This window comes from Miniopterus natalensis, chromosome 1, assembly GCF_054644295.1.
Source record: "Miniopterus natalensis isolate mMinNat1 chromosome 1, mMinNat1.hap1, whole genome shotgun sequence".
NCBI classification, from domain to species: Eukaryota; Metazoa; Chordata; class Mammalia; order Chiroptera; family Miniopteridae; genus Miniopterus; species Miniopterus natalensis.
The window spans coordinates 121,744,819-121,759,053 of record NC_142081.1 but is presented as its reverse complement, the minus strand read 5'-3'; the positions used below and the strand labels follow the sequence as shown (position 1 = coordinate 121,759,053).

Below are 14,235 nucleotides of genomic sequence, written 5' to 3'. Positions count from 1 at the left end.
CATACTAATTAATTCAGAAGAACAGCTCAAAGAAATTGTGTCTGTCCCAGTGTGGGGTCAGGTCAGGCTGTACCAGTTATAAAAGTCTTCCACTCAATTTAAAATTTGGAAATTTTGGTGTGCTTTGATATTACATAGCAGCTACCTTCTCTTACTTAAAGATGATAATAAAACCTGTATTTCTCTACTAATTAATCAGAATCAAATAATGGCTATTGCTTTTCTCCTCCTTTGCCTCCTTCCCCCTCTTTCAATTTTCTTAAAATTTTAAGCTATTACTAGTTTGTTGCTTATGGCATATCTCTTCTGTTTCATGAACACTTACTGAACACGCTTCACAAATAACCAATCAAAATATATTTCTATTAAACTATATGTTGTATGATTTATTGCTCACCATTGTACCACTGTATTTTTTTTTTGCTTTTTATTATTAAAATTTAAAAACATACACAGTAGAATAGTTTAATGATCTCCCAGATTTGTTACCAACATTTTGCCACATTATCGTTTTTTCTGAGAATTTAAACATGAATATCAGACATGACATTTCTGCATCTCTTAAAAAGACATTTTCTTAACTAACCATGCTACAATGACCCCACCCAATAAAATTAATAGTTCCTTAATAGCACCTACTAGTCCCTTTTCAGATATGCCCAGTTGTCTCAAAATGCCTTTTTACCTTGGTTTTGTTTGAATTATAGACCAAACAAGGTTTATATATCACATTTGGTGGTTCTCTCAAATCTCTGTGATACAGAAGTGTCCCTCTTGCTTTTCCCCGTCATTGACTTGTTAGATTTCCTTTTCAAGATAAATTGGTTGCAAAATATAGTCTAAGATAACTATTCTGGTTACCAGAAATGATGATTTTGTTTTGTGAGTGGTTGATCTATGTTCCCGACAACTCCATATCCCAGTAATTAGATACCAGAGGCATCTGTCTCTTGAGGCTGTAATCTTTATCTATATTTTGGAGAAGTCTTAACTTTTTAATCTTATTGGAGGGCAGAGGTGTGTCCAACTTAAATAAACATGTTATTAAGCCACGTTTATTTAGATACAAGTTAAAAATAAGGGCAGAATTTCTCTTTTACTGCACTGGAAATTATCTGATATTTCAACAAATCATTCTTACTGACCTTCACTCTCAAAGAATATTAAGATAAATATTGTATATGAACATCAGTAACCAGGATTTTGATGTATGCTAACCTATCATTGGTTTCTATATATAGTTTAAGGATAAGAAAATCAGTTAAAGCTATAAACTTAAATAAATTCAAATAGATTTCTCCAAAGGCAATTGACTGAGTGATCTATATGGAAAAACCCAGAGCTTCTTCCTGCTCCTTTTTCAGCAGATTAGCTAAAGAAGCCCAGCCTTAAATTTATTGTGAAATAAACTACTTTATTATATTCATTTCTTTTGACCATGGAAATCATTATTTATTTTTAAAACATTGTTCCTTTTCAGTTTCTTTTGAATTTTATATGCACCTGGTATAAAATTTCATTGTCCTGTAGATAAGATGAATACAAGTTTCCTACCTTATCCTTCTGGTCCACTGACCAGAGACAAGTTCCTTTAAATGTCTCTGTTATTTAATTTTTCTACTGGTAAATGCACTTGTACTCAGACACATAGTTTTTTGTTTGTTTATTTTTTTGTTGGGGGAGGGGAAGCAGGCAAGAGTGGTTGACTGATAAATTTAAGTGAAAAGTCCAGAATAAAGAGGGCATAGTCATTATTAAGAATGTATCTTGAGCTTTTAATTAGTAATATCAGATGTGAAAATGACCCAAGGACCTAGTTAGAAAGATTACATGGAATTGCTCACTTCGAGGCAGTTGATCTTGAGTGGCAATACTACACAAGTTAAGATTCTCATATGTCAACCAGAGTTTGAAGTCCTTCAACTATGTGCATCAGATCAGGGATTTTTCATGTTGTAGCATGTATCAGTACTCATGTCTTTTTATGTAATAATAATAATCATTGTATGGATATATACCTATATCACATTTTGTTTATCCGTTTATTAGTCGGTGGACATTTGGGTTGTTTCCACATTTTGGCTGTTGTGAATAATACTGCTTTGAACATTTGTGTACAAGTTTTTGTTTAAACACCTGTTTTCATTCTCTTCAGTAAGTACCATGGAGTGTAATTACTAGGTCATATGGTAATTTATGTTGTTGTTCTTTAAGGAACCACCAAACTTTTGCATAGTGGCTGCAAAGTTTTAAGTTTTGATAAAGTACAATTTGTCTATTTTTTCTTTTGTTGCGTATCCTTTTAATGTCACAGCTAAGAATCCACTGTAAAATCCAAGGTCCTGTAGATTTACCTCTATGTTTTCTTCTCAGAGTCATAGTTTTAGCTCTTACATTAGGACTTTGATTCATTTTGAGTTAATTTTTGTATATAGTATGAGCCAACTTCATTCTTTTGTATGTGGATATCCAGTTGTCTTAACATCATTTGTTGAAAAGACTATAATTCCCCTATTGAATGATCTTGTCACCTTTGTTGAAAGTCAGTTGACTATGGATGAATAGGTTTACTTTTGGAATTCGAATTCTTGTTGAGTTATGTGTTTATTTGTATGCCATGACCACACTGTTTGATGACTGTAGTTTTGTTCTGGCTTTGAAATCAGGACATGTGATTCCTCCAACTTTGTTTGTTTTCGAGGTGTTTTAGCTCTTCTGGGTTTCTGACATTTCACTAGAAATGTTAGGATAAGCATGTAAATTTCTGCAAAATGCCAGGTGGGATTTTGTTAGGGATTGCATTGAATCTGTAGTGAATCCAGTCCATGAACATGGATCATGTCTTTCCATTTATTTAGATCTATTTTATTTCTTTCAGCAATGTTTAGTGGTTCATAGTGTACAAATGTTACATTTCTTTTATTAAACTTATTCTTGTATTTTATTTTTGTTGCTATTATAAAGGATTTGTTTTCTTAATTTTATTTTCAGATTTTATTTCAGATTTTTAAAATTGCTAGTGTATTAAAAATACAACTGATCTTTATATATTGATCTTGTATCCTACAACTTGTTAAATTAATTTACAGGCATGAGCCACTTAATGATGTTTCAGTCAGTGTCACACTAACATACAACAGTGGTCCTGTAAGGTTATAATGCAGCTGAAAATTTCCTCTCACCTAGGGATGACATAGCCATCACAACGTCATGGTGCAATGCATTACTCACATGTTTGTGGTGATGTTGATATAAACCTGTTGGGCTGACAGTTGTATAAAAGTATAGCACATACAATTATGTATAGTACCTAATATGTGATAATGATTATAAACAACTATGTTACTGGTTTATGTATTTACTATACTATACTTTTTTAAAAAATTTATCTTTATTGAAAGTATTACAATAAAGATGTCCCCTTTTATTCCCCCCATTGACCTCCTCCACCCCTCTCCTGCCTCCTCCCCAGACCATCCCTGCACTATTGTCTGTCCATGGGCTATGCATATATGCATATAAGTTCATTGGTTAATCTCGTCCCACCCCCTACTCGTCCCTCTGAAATAGGTCAGTCTGTTGCATGCTTCAGTGTCTCTGGACCTTTTTTGTTCGTCACTTTATTATTTTGTCCATTAGATTCCATGTATAAGTGAGATCATGTGATACTTGTCTTTCTCTGACTGGCTTATTTCTCTTAGCGTAATACTCTCCAGGTCCCTCCAGGCATACTATATTTTTTATTGTTACTTAAGAGTATACTCTTTCTACTTAGTAAAAAAAAAAGTTTGCTGTAAAACAACATGTTGTGTTCTCTTGTGCTTGATTTAATCTCGTGTTGTTTGTTCAGTAATGTACTGTACAGGCTTGTAGCCTAGGAGCAGCAATAGGTTACAACATATAGCCTGGGTTTGTAGTAGGTTATATCATCTGGTTTCTGTAAGTACATTCTATGATGTTTGCACAATGACAAAACTGCCTAACAACAAAGTTCTCAGAATGTATTCCTGTTGTTAAGTGACACATGACTGTATTTATTAACTCTAATACTTGTTCTGTGATGCTTTACAATTTTCTATGTATAGGATCATGTCATCTGTGAATAGAATTAGTATTAATTCCTCCATTCTAATTTGTATTCCTTTTATTTCTTTTTCTTGACTAATTGCTTAGGCTAGACCTTCCAGTATAAAGGTGTCTTGAGTAGATATTTCTCTTATTACTTATCTTCGGGGAAAGCTTCTAGACTTTTATCATTAAGTATGAGGTTAGCTATGGGTTTTTCATAGATGCCCTTTATCTACAGTTCCCTTCTAGTCTTAGTTTGTTTAGTGTTTTGTTATCAAACAATGTTGGATTTTATCATTTCTTCTTGCATTAATTAAGATGATTATGTGTACCTTTTCTTCGTTTTTTACCAATATGGCGTATTATATTCATTGATTTTTATGCACTTTAACACCCTTGTGTTCATGGGATAAATCTCTCTCACTTGGTCATGGTATATAATCCTTTTTCTGTGTTGCTGTATTTGATTTACTAGAAGTTCGTTGAGGAATTTTGCATCTGTATTTATACGAGATATTTGTCTAGTTTATTTTATTTATTTATTTATTGGCATTTGTCTGTCTTTATTATTAAGGCCCCATAGAATGAGTTAGGAAGCCTTTCTTCCTCTTCTGTTACTTGGAAGAGTTTAAAGAGGACTGTCATTTTTTTAATAATGTTTCATAGAATTCATTAGTAAGTCATCTGGGTTTGATGTTTGGGGGGTTTTTTGTTAGGCATTGGCAGGTGTGTTTTTTTGTGTGGTTTTTTTAGCCGATCCATCACTTGTTATAGTTCTATTCAGTTTTTCTATTTCTTCATGAGTCAGTTTGTGTATTTCCAGGAATTGGTCTATTTTACCTGGGTTTTCTAATTGTTTGGCATACAGTTATTCACAGTAGTCTCTTATAGTTGTTTTTATTTCTATAAGAGTGGTAATAATGCCCCCACTTTCACTCCTGAGTTTAGTAATTTGAGTCCTTTCTCTCACTGTAGTATAGGTTTGTCAATTTTGTTGACATTATCAGAGAACCAATTTTTAGCTTTGTGGTTTCTCTGTTGTTTTTCTGTTCTCTATTTAATTTATCTCCCCTCCAATCTTTATTATTTTCTTACTACTGCTTGCTGTGGGTTTAGTTTGCTACTATTTCTCTAGTTAAAGGCAGAAGATTAGGTTGAGATTTTTTGGTGTTATCATTTATAGCTGTAAAATTCCTTCTGAGCACTGCTTTTTTACTGCATCCTAAGTTTTGATATGTTGTGTGTTTGTTTTCTTTCATATCAAAGTACTTTGCTATTTCCATAGTGATTTCTTTTTGACTTTTCACAAAATTGCATGTAATGATTTAATTTAGTTCTTGCTTAATCCTTAGTCATCTTAAGTAAAAGGAAAACAGTTATAATTAACTTTTAATGTTAGTGAATTGAAATCTCCCAGAATGCATTAAGCCAAAAGGAAATGATATGATCCTGAAATTTCATGACCTTTCCAGTTTCAGAATCAAACAATCTAAATATCAGTGGGGGAAAAATTTCTCTAGATCTTTTCAGTTTTATACTTCAGGAGCACAGTTTTCTGGCCTGTTGTTGAGTATGTTCTGCTAACAGGTGCACAGTTATCTTATAGGGAGACAACACAATGGCACTTTTCATTTATGCCAAATAATATTTAAATTATTTTTGACTCACTGGTTGTTTGCAAGTGTGTTAATTTACACATATTTGTGAGTTTTCCAAATTTCCTTCTGTCATTGATTTCTAATTTTATCCCATTGTGGTTGGAGAAGATACTTTGTATGATTTAAACCTTTTATTATTATTATTTTTTAAATATATCTTTATTGATTTCAGAGAGAGGAAAGGAGAGGGAGAGAGAGAGATAGAAACATCAGTGATGAGAGAATCATTGATCGGCTGCCTCCTGCACGCCCCATGACTGCGGATCAAGCCCGCAACCCGGGCATGTGCCCTGACCAGGAATCGAACCCTGATCGCCTGGATCCTAGGTCGATGCTCAACCACTGAGCCATGCCCAGCCAGGCGATTTAAACCTTTTAAAATTAATTGAGACTGATATTGTGATCTAACATCTGGTCTGCCCTAGAGAATGTTTCATGTGTATTCTGTGTATTCTATAGATGTCTGTTAGGTAGGTCCAGTTGGTTTATACTGTTGTCAAGTCTTCTATTTCCTTGCTAATTGTCTGACTAATTTTTTAGTCATTATTGAAAATGGGGTGTTCAAATTTCCAACTATTACTATACAAATAGTTTATTTCTCCCTTTAATTCAGTTAAGTCTTTGCTTTATTTGGTGGGGGGGAGGTTGTTGTTACGTGCATATATGTTTATAACTTATATTTTCTTGGTGGGTATATAATGACAAAGTGAAGGACATAGATTTTTAATTATTGCTTTAATAGTTGTCTTTTAAATCATATAGAAAAAAATGAAGTTACTAAACAAAAATACATGGATATTGACTTTTATATTTATGTAGTTATCTTTACCAGTGTTCTTTATTTCTTCATATGGATTTGAGTTACTGTCTAGTATTTTTTCCTTTTAACCTGAAGGACTGCCTCCCTAGAGCATTACTTGTAGAGCAAGTCTATTAGCCATGTGCTCTCAATTTTTGTTTAATTGAAATATCTTAATTTCTCTCTCAATTTTGAGGGATAGTTGTGTTGGATGTCGAGTAAGTCCAATGTCTGGGCTTCCTCAGGGATAATTTGTATTCATTTCTTTTTCCTCATGTGTGAACCACATTTTCTTGTTTCTTTGCATGCTTCCTAATTTTTAAAAAATTCTGGACATTTTGAATATATAATGTGGTCATCAGATTCTTCCACCTCACCAGGGTTTTTTTGTTTCTTTGGTTGGCAGTGTTTGTTTACTGACTTTTCTAAACTAAATTTGTCAAGTACATATTCTTTGCCATATATGGCCACTGATGTCATTAGTGGCCACCGATGTCTCCATTTAATTAGCTTAGTAGCCAGCTAATGATTTAGCAGAGATTTCCTTAAAGATTTGAAAAAAGAAAAATCCACAGTCTTTGCTAGGAGGTTCTGGTATATGTTGGTACATGCCTTCAACACCCAGCTAGGCAGTTTACAACTCTCCCTTTGCCTTCATTTTCTGCTTGAGCACAGCCTAAAGATCAGTCAGCAGTGAGAATTTAGTGTTTTCTCAGAAGGCCCTAAATATTCTTTCTGAATATGTACTTCACCTTGGTTTTGCACATGGTCTAACTATTTCCAAGGAATATGTGGGAACTTTTCAAAGCCAATATTTCCAAAGCATCTTACTCCCCAATCTTTTTTCCCCAAGCTTTTTGATGTGTGTATGGTATGTCCCAATTGCTATTCCTTGCCCTGTTTGGCACCAGCTAACAAATTTGCCCTTAAATGTTTTGTCCTGGCTGGTTGCCTCTTTGCCCTGGAAGAGTTCTGTATTTGATAAAGTAAAGGTAGTTCTTTACATAATTTGTCAAGGAGCCAATGACAGACCAAACAAACAAACACAAGTTTTTGAGAACAAGTCTGCTTTGATTCCTCTAGCACTAGGAATCCACACCTAGAATTCAGATTGGCGTCTTTAAGACCCTAACTGATAATCAACTACCTTTTTCTTGGTTAAGTGCTTGCTCCATTGTTGTAAACCTTTGACTAGTTTGCAGAGATTCAGATAAGGTAACTTTGTACCGTTGTTGTTGTTTTTTGCTAGATTATTTATTGTTTCTATGCAGGGACAGGCCCTTGGAGTTTCCTACTCTTCCATTTTTGCTGTTGTCCCATTGAATTGTTACAATTTTGACAAACATATTCCTGTCATAGTTTTTTTGGTAAAAAAAAAGAATGTCTATATGTCTCTTCTTTACAGAGGTTATCAAGTGTTAAGATAATTCATGTCCAACTTGCCAAAGAACGTTATCCAGTTTAGAAGGAAAAGAATTCCGGTAATTGAACCCAGTAGATTTTTTGATGTATACTGTGTTAAAGATGGCCAATTCACCCATAACCCTTTCAAAATTATTTTCTGCAAGCCAGAGAGGTAAAAGATCTAATCCACCAAGTATAGGAGATGTATGTTCTAACATTCAGGTCTCTAGTAGAAATGTGATATAAAATGCATTAGAAAATCTAACACATATCAGGGTCTTTACCTTTAAAATGCAGTTGACCGTATTCACATTGTAGTTATGTGGATGTTTTCCATATAGTTTATCAGATCAAGAAGAATGCAGCAGTTGTTTTCACTGCCTTTCCAAAGCTGTAGCCCCTTGTAAAGTGACGCAGCCCAAACCTACTATCTGAATCTAAAGAGCCAACGTAGAGAGCTCTGAATATGACGCAACATTTTCCAGGTTTGAATTCTATTTTTGTCTGTTTACCAGCAGTGTGAACTTAAGTAAATTACTTAACCTCTCTCTGCCTCACTTACCTCATCAGTAAAATGGGCCTGATAACAACTATACTTATGTCATAGCTTTGTTAAAAGGATAAAATAAGTTAAGATTCACTAAGTAATTAACTAAAATTAAATACGTACTTAAGCTTGTTTGAGGTACAGCTTGTCTAGAGCATGTCTTTGTAAGGAAGCCTCTGAGGTTTTCAGTTCTGTCTACTTAGAATGGAGCTTATTAGTGAAATAACCCCACTGAGCAGATTCTTAAGAGGAAAGTAGGCAGGCAATATCTGTGTGTCTTGTTCCTTAGTCTGAGAGGCTTGTTCCTTAGTCTGGAGAAGACTTGTCTACAGCTGGATGCAAAACAAAAGATCACTACACGTTAGAACAGTCTCCTAATGTAATAATCTGGGCGACCAGAAAGATGGGCCAAGGATGGGAGATAAAGCTAAAAAGATTGGAAAATACTGATGATGAAGGCACTTGGGAGTTATTAAAGGATTTGAAATAGGAGAGTCGTCTGATCACATTTACATTTAGGGTACATACTGTGGCAAAATAATTTGGAGAATTGGGTTCAGCATAGCAAGACTGGAAGAAGGGAAATGCCTTAGGTGACTATTAGTCATTTTTATTTTTAAGTAAGTCATATATTCTCCGTAATGAGCATGTACTAATTTTGTAGCACAAGAAAATACAGAGACTCTTATTTTGTAAGAAACCTACACTTTTGGAATTTCTCTATGATATAGTCACAATTTAATAAAATCTAAAATTAAAGCCCCAAATTTTATTCATTTGACATGACCTCTTTGCTCAACAAAATTTCTATGACATATTTTCAGTAAATAATCATCCTTTTCTACTGTATATTACCTGTCATTTAGGAATAGGGAATACATCAATTCTATTTAACAAATTAGAATGAAAATTATAGCCATACTACCCACAAAACTTACTCTGCTAATTTTATAGCTCCTTAGCCCTCCACAAGTCACAGAAATATTCACATCTAAGTTGAAACTTTTAAGTTGATTGATAGCCTGTAGCAATAAATTCCAGAATATTGGTAATGAAAATAATGGTTTATAAAGAAAAGCTTAACAGACTAATTATTGTCTCTCTTTTCAACTCTATTTCTTCAACAGCTATTTAGTCCCAGGTATACAGATTTTTGTTTTCCTTTGGTTTTTTAGTCATTTGAACTTTTTAGTAGTTTTAGGAATTGGACAAATATTCAGCTATAAAATGACATGAAATGTAATATGCAACTTTGTTATCATTGTCCCACTATGAACATGTTATTGGAATAACTTTTAAATTTAGTGAAGATAAAGTTTTAATCCCAATTTGGCAATGTGTTGGTCTTCATTATTTTATTTTATTATTTGTTATTATATTTTGTAATGGCCATGTAAAATGATGTACTCTGAGTTTACCTGTGCATACAGGATTACAGAAAATTAATTTTAACATCCACTTAATCTAAAGTACTCTTATTGAACTATCATGACGTTATAAATATATTTAAACTACATTAGTAATACATAAATGGTGGGCCAGTTTATTTCTGCAAACCAGACTCTGGAAATTGGACACCATTGAAAACACCCTTCAAAGTACTAAAAAAAAAAAGTGTTAAGTACAATATATATAACCACTTTTAATTATAATTAATTTGGATAAATGCATATTTAACTGCCTTCAAATAGACATACTTTTGACATGTGAAATTGAGATTCCACAGGTTGTCCTTTGATGGTAAATTCAATATAAATAACAATGAAGAAACCACATATGGTAGGCCTGGGATTCAGAAACTGGCTTTAAGATTCTCAAATAAAGACCTTTGAAGACACGCAGATGTATTAATTTTTAATTTGTTTCTTTTTGGTCTCTTAATTACTGAAAAAGGTTTATTGGTTAATTTTAGGAAGGCAAGTGTTTGAAAAGTTTTGCCAAATACTGTCTTCTTTAAATGACTGTATGGTAATGAAAAGTTAAGATGAGAGCCAAATTAGATTGAATAATTGTTCAGTCATGTGGGACAGGCCAGTTGCATAGCCTGGTTGTTAGACTGATTGCTCAGATTACATTGCCTGGGGTCCTGCACTTGGTTGGCTGTCTTCTCAGATCTTAACAAGGTTCTGGGAATTTCTTTTTCTGACAAAGTTTGCTTTGTGTTTTTCACCTCCCCCCACTGCCTCCAGGATGCTTCATCTGCAGACATTAGAAAAGCGTATCGTAAGCTTTCATTAACTTTGCATCCAGACAAGAATAAAGATGAAAATGCAGAAACGCAGTTTAGACAAGTAAGTGAAATATGCTGTTACGTTTTGTCACAAATTTATAAAGGTTTATGGTAGAAATAGCAACTTATACGTAGAATAATTCCATTTGAAAATGAGGATGTTCTTTAGAAATATGTATATATGTTTATTCAGTTTTTTACAAAATATGTTTTTGCCAACATTTTTTATTTTAGAATCTCTGAATTCTTGGAGTGTCATAATTGTCACAGTTTTCTAGTCTAAATTGCAGCTTTTGCTTTTAAAAAGCATGTGTTAAGGTAATTATTACTTTTGCATCTTTCACAAAGATTTATTTTGGTTTCAAGCATTGTTAACCTCTTAAAGTTCTACTGAAAGCATAAAATGTTACTTATAATTAAGGTCTTATCTGTTCATTTTATTTATAAGCACACAGTGTTTTCTGCATGTGCATTATAGCGTGTTCACCTTCTTAAGTAATTTCTTACAGTTGAGAGTATTTTTATTTTAAAGTAATGCTTGTGTTTTAGTTGGTGGCCATTTATGAAGTTTTAAAGGATGACGAACGAAGGCAGAGGTGAGTGTTTATTTCTGCTTTTGAATTAAGATGGTTGATGTCTCAATTTATACAGGGGAAAATTGTCTCAAGCAGTTTATTATAAGTTAGTATTTTAATTTTGTTCCTTCCAAGAAATACAATGTTTTTAACATGTATAATGCTTAGAGTTAGTTAATATGGAAAATATTCACTAGGTTGATTCAAAACTTATATCCTTCAGGATCATGAGTCAGAATGTTAGCAAGTCGTAGCTTCATTAGATAAGATGTTTAACAAGTGTCTAGGCCTTGGGAAATACAAATACCACTTGACTTCAAACAAATGTCCATTCATTTTTAATATGTCAGTAATAGCTCCTATCTGTGCCTAGTGATCCTTTTTTTTCTTTACCATTCCTTAAAAGTTTTGGAATTTGCTGTTAGTGATATTCAAGTTATCACTATCTCTGATGTTTCCTCACTCACAAAATAATAAACCAAATTTTTGAGTGATAGAACAGACTTGTATGAGTAGGTAGAAGATAGGAGTGAAAGAAAAGCATTTCCTTCTTTCTCCTATTTTGCCTCCTTCCCTTCCCTGCTCTGCTCCAGTGATTCTGCATTTAGGGTTAGTCAGTGGAGGCAGCACCTCACTGGGAGACTTCTCCATGCCCCGTTCGGAAGAGTAGTAATATATTTATACAGTGCTTTATAGTGCCAGTGACTTAAGAGGCTGCAGAGAGGCTCCTTTTCTCTACTTCAGAATGTATGGAATGTAGGCACTATTGCGATGGGCTTCAACAATTCTGTGGTCAGACCCACAGTAAGAAATACATTTTGCATTATACCTCAGGACAGACATACACACACAAGTGAAACAAAAATTTCGTGGAACACTTCTTTTTTGTGTGTGAAACGGACTGATACTTTCTATTCTGGGCTAGGCTAGCCGAGTCTTTTTTTAAAAAAACAATGCTGGTTGTCGTCCACTAAATTGATTTCATGAGCCACTGGTGGGTCACAATCCACAGTTTGAAAATGTTGCTCTACAGTAAAAGAGTACCCTTAAAAAAAGTAAGTATTTGAGATTTTAGGCTAAGGCCATTAATATGGGTGCTAATATATCTTAAAGACAACATGCCAAAGTTATGCTATGTGAAATTCTGAATTTTCTTCATCTATATCCTAAAATGTTAACTACCACTCTGGGTTCACATCCTAACTCTTTCATTGGAATACCTCAGTTTGTCATATTGCAAAGCAAGGACTCAAGATATTCTCTGGAAATGTTCTTGCTTCGGAGCAAGGGCTGGCATTAGCCCAGACACCACAGCCAACATTCCTCTGGTCTGAGATAGTGCATAGTGTTGAAAGGGTCCTAGAAGTATGTTGAAAGAAGTGTTGGTCATTCGCATATTTTCTAGTTGGTTTCTCTCACGGAGCCCCAAGTTTTGTTTCACACATCAAGAATGTGTCTATAAAGATAGCTTTATTTAGTCCCCTTACATCTTTGGCATCAGATTTGGGCTTTTTGTTTGCCGTTTTCTTAAAAGTTAGTGAACTTTGTAACAATTTCTTTCAATTATTAAATTATTTATCTCTTTTCAGAACAAATTACTTATTTATAAATTAACATAGACTCATCTAACATTTTCTTTTTAGGATTAGTTTCCTTTGCATTTCTTTTAGAGTGTCAGTAGAAAAAATGGATCTGACAGTTACACAAACAGCTGTAGTATTTATACCCCTTTAGGGACAAGTAACTCTTTGGTAACTGGTTTTCCCTGAGGCAAAAGTCTTAACTAATCAAGCTAAGAATCACTCCTCTAAAGCTTGTGCCTGAGGCCAGGTGACCTATGAGTATTTAAACATATAGAAGAAATCACCTCTACAGACAATTACCTAATGTTTATAATTCCTTTAGGGAGAAGAAAAAAGAACATAGTTTTATCTTCTAAAAGAGAATTGTCTTATACTGGTAAAAAAAAACCTCTTCAGTATCACGATTATTTATTGTAAGCATTCATTAAATAAATGCTCTTAAATGTGTAACCTCCCAGGAATTTGCAATTTGGAAAATTGTCATGGACAGGTTTTCCTATTTCCCTTGTAAATAATTCTGTTTTCACTGAAATCAGGTACATTCTTTAAATTTTGGTAGAAAAGGGGGTAGCAATGAAATAAGTAAAATAGCAAACTAGGTACCCTTTTTACTTTTTTAAGGAAAAGGCAAATTTTATTTTATTTTAAAAACAGCCTTATTTAGGTATAATTCGAGTACCAAAAAGTCACCTATTTTAAGTTTACAATTCAGTGATTTTTAGTGAACCTACAATTGTGCAAGCCACCATAATCCAGTTTTAGAACATTTCCATCACCTGAAAACACTTCTTCAAGCTCGTTTGCAAGCAGTCCCCACTCTGAACTCCAGCCCTAGGCAATCACTGATCTTTTTGTATCTATAAATTTATCTTTTCTGGACATTGCATATTAATAAAATCAAGTAATATGTAGTCTTTTGCATCTGGCTTCTTTATGTTATAGTGTTTTTGAGATACATCCATATTTTAGCATATATTAGTAGTTCATTCTTTTTTACTGCTGAATAGTATTCCATCTACCACTTTTCTTTATCCATTCATCAACTAGTAGACATATAGTTTGTTTCCACTTTTTGGCTATGATGTACATGCTGCCATGAATATTAACATAAAAGCCTTTATGTGAACAGATGTTTCTCATTTCTCTTTGGTAGATTCCTAAGAGTGCAATTGTGATAAAGCTTTTAAGCCTTTTTCCTCCCCAAAGGCACATAGACTATAGTGTGAAAATAACATGTTTTCCTGGTTAGTGTAAGGAAGGCTAACATAGCAGCCCTTTTTAAACTCCTAGGTAACTTGCTTATTTGGTGGAAAGAACAGCTCAGCTATGTTTTGACATAAATTTCTATACAAGTGCTCTGAGTATTAGCTG

General features: G+C 33.7%; 1 protein-coding gene across 1 annotated transcript in view; it reads left to right on the top strand.

The window, feature by feature from the left end:
- Positions 1–14,235, top strand: part of DNAJC1 (DnaJ heat shock protein family (Hsp40) member C1) — a 195,556-nt gene that overhangs the window by 44,475 nt on the left and 136,846 nt on the right. The window contains exons 2-3 of the mRNA XM_087825451.1: positions 10,666–10,767; positions 11,256–11,302. Coding sequence (XP_087681577.1) covers positions 10,666–10,767; positions 11,256–11,302 — 149 coding nt within the window. The remainder of the gene's footprint in view (positions 1–10,665; positions 10,768–11,255; positions 11,303–14,235) is intronic.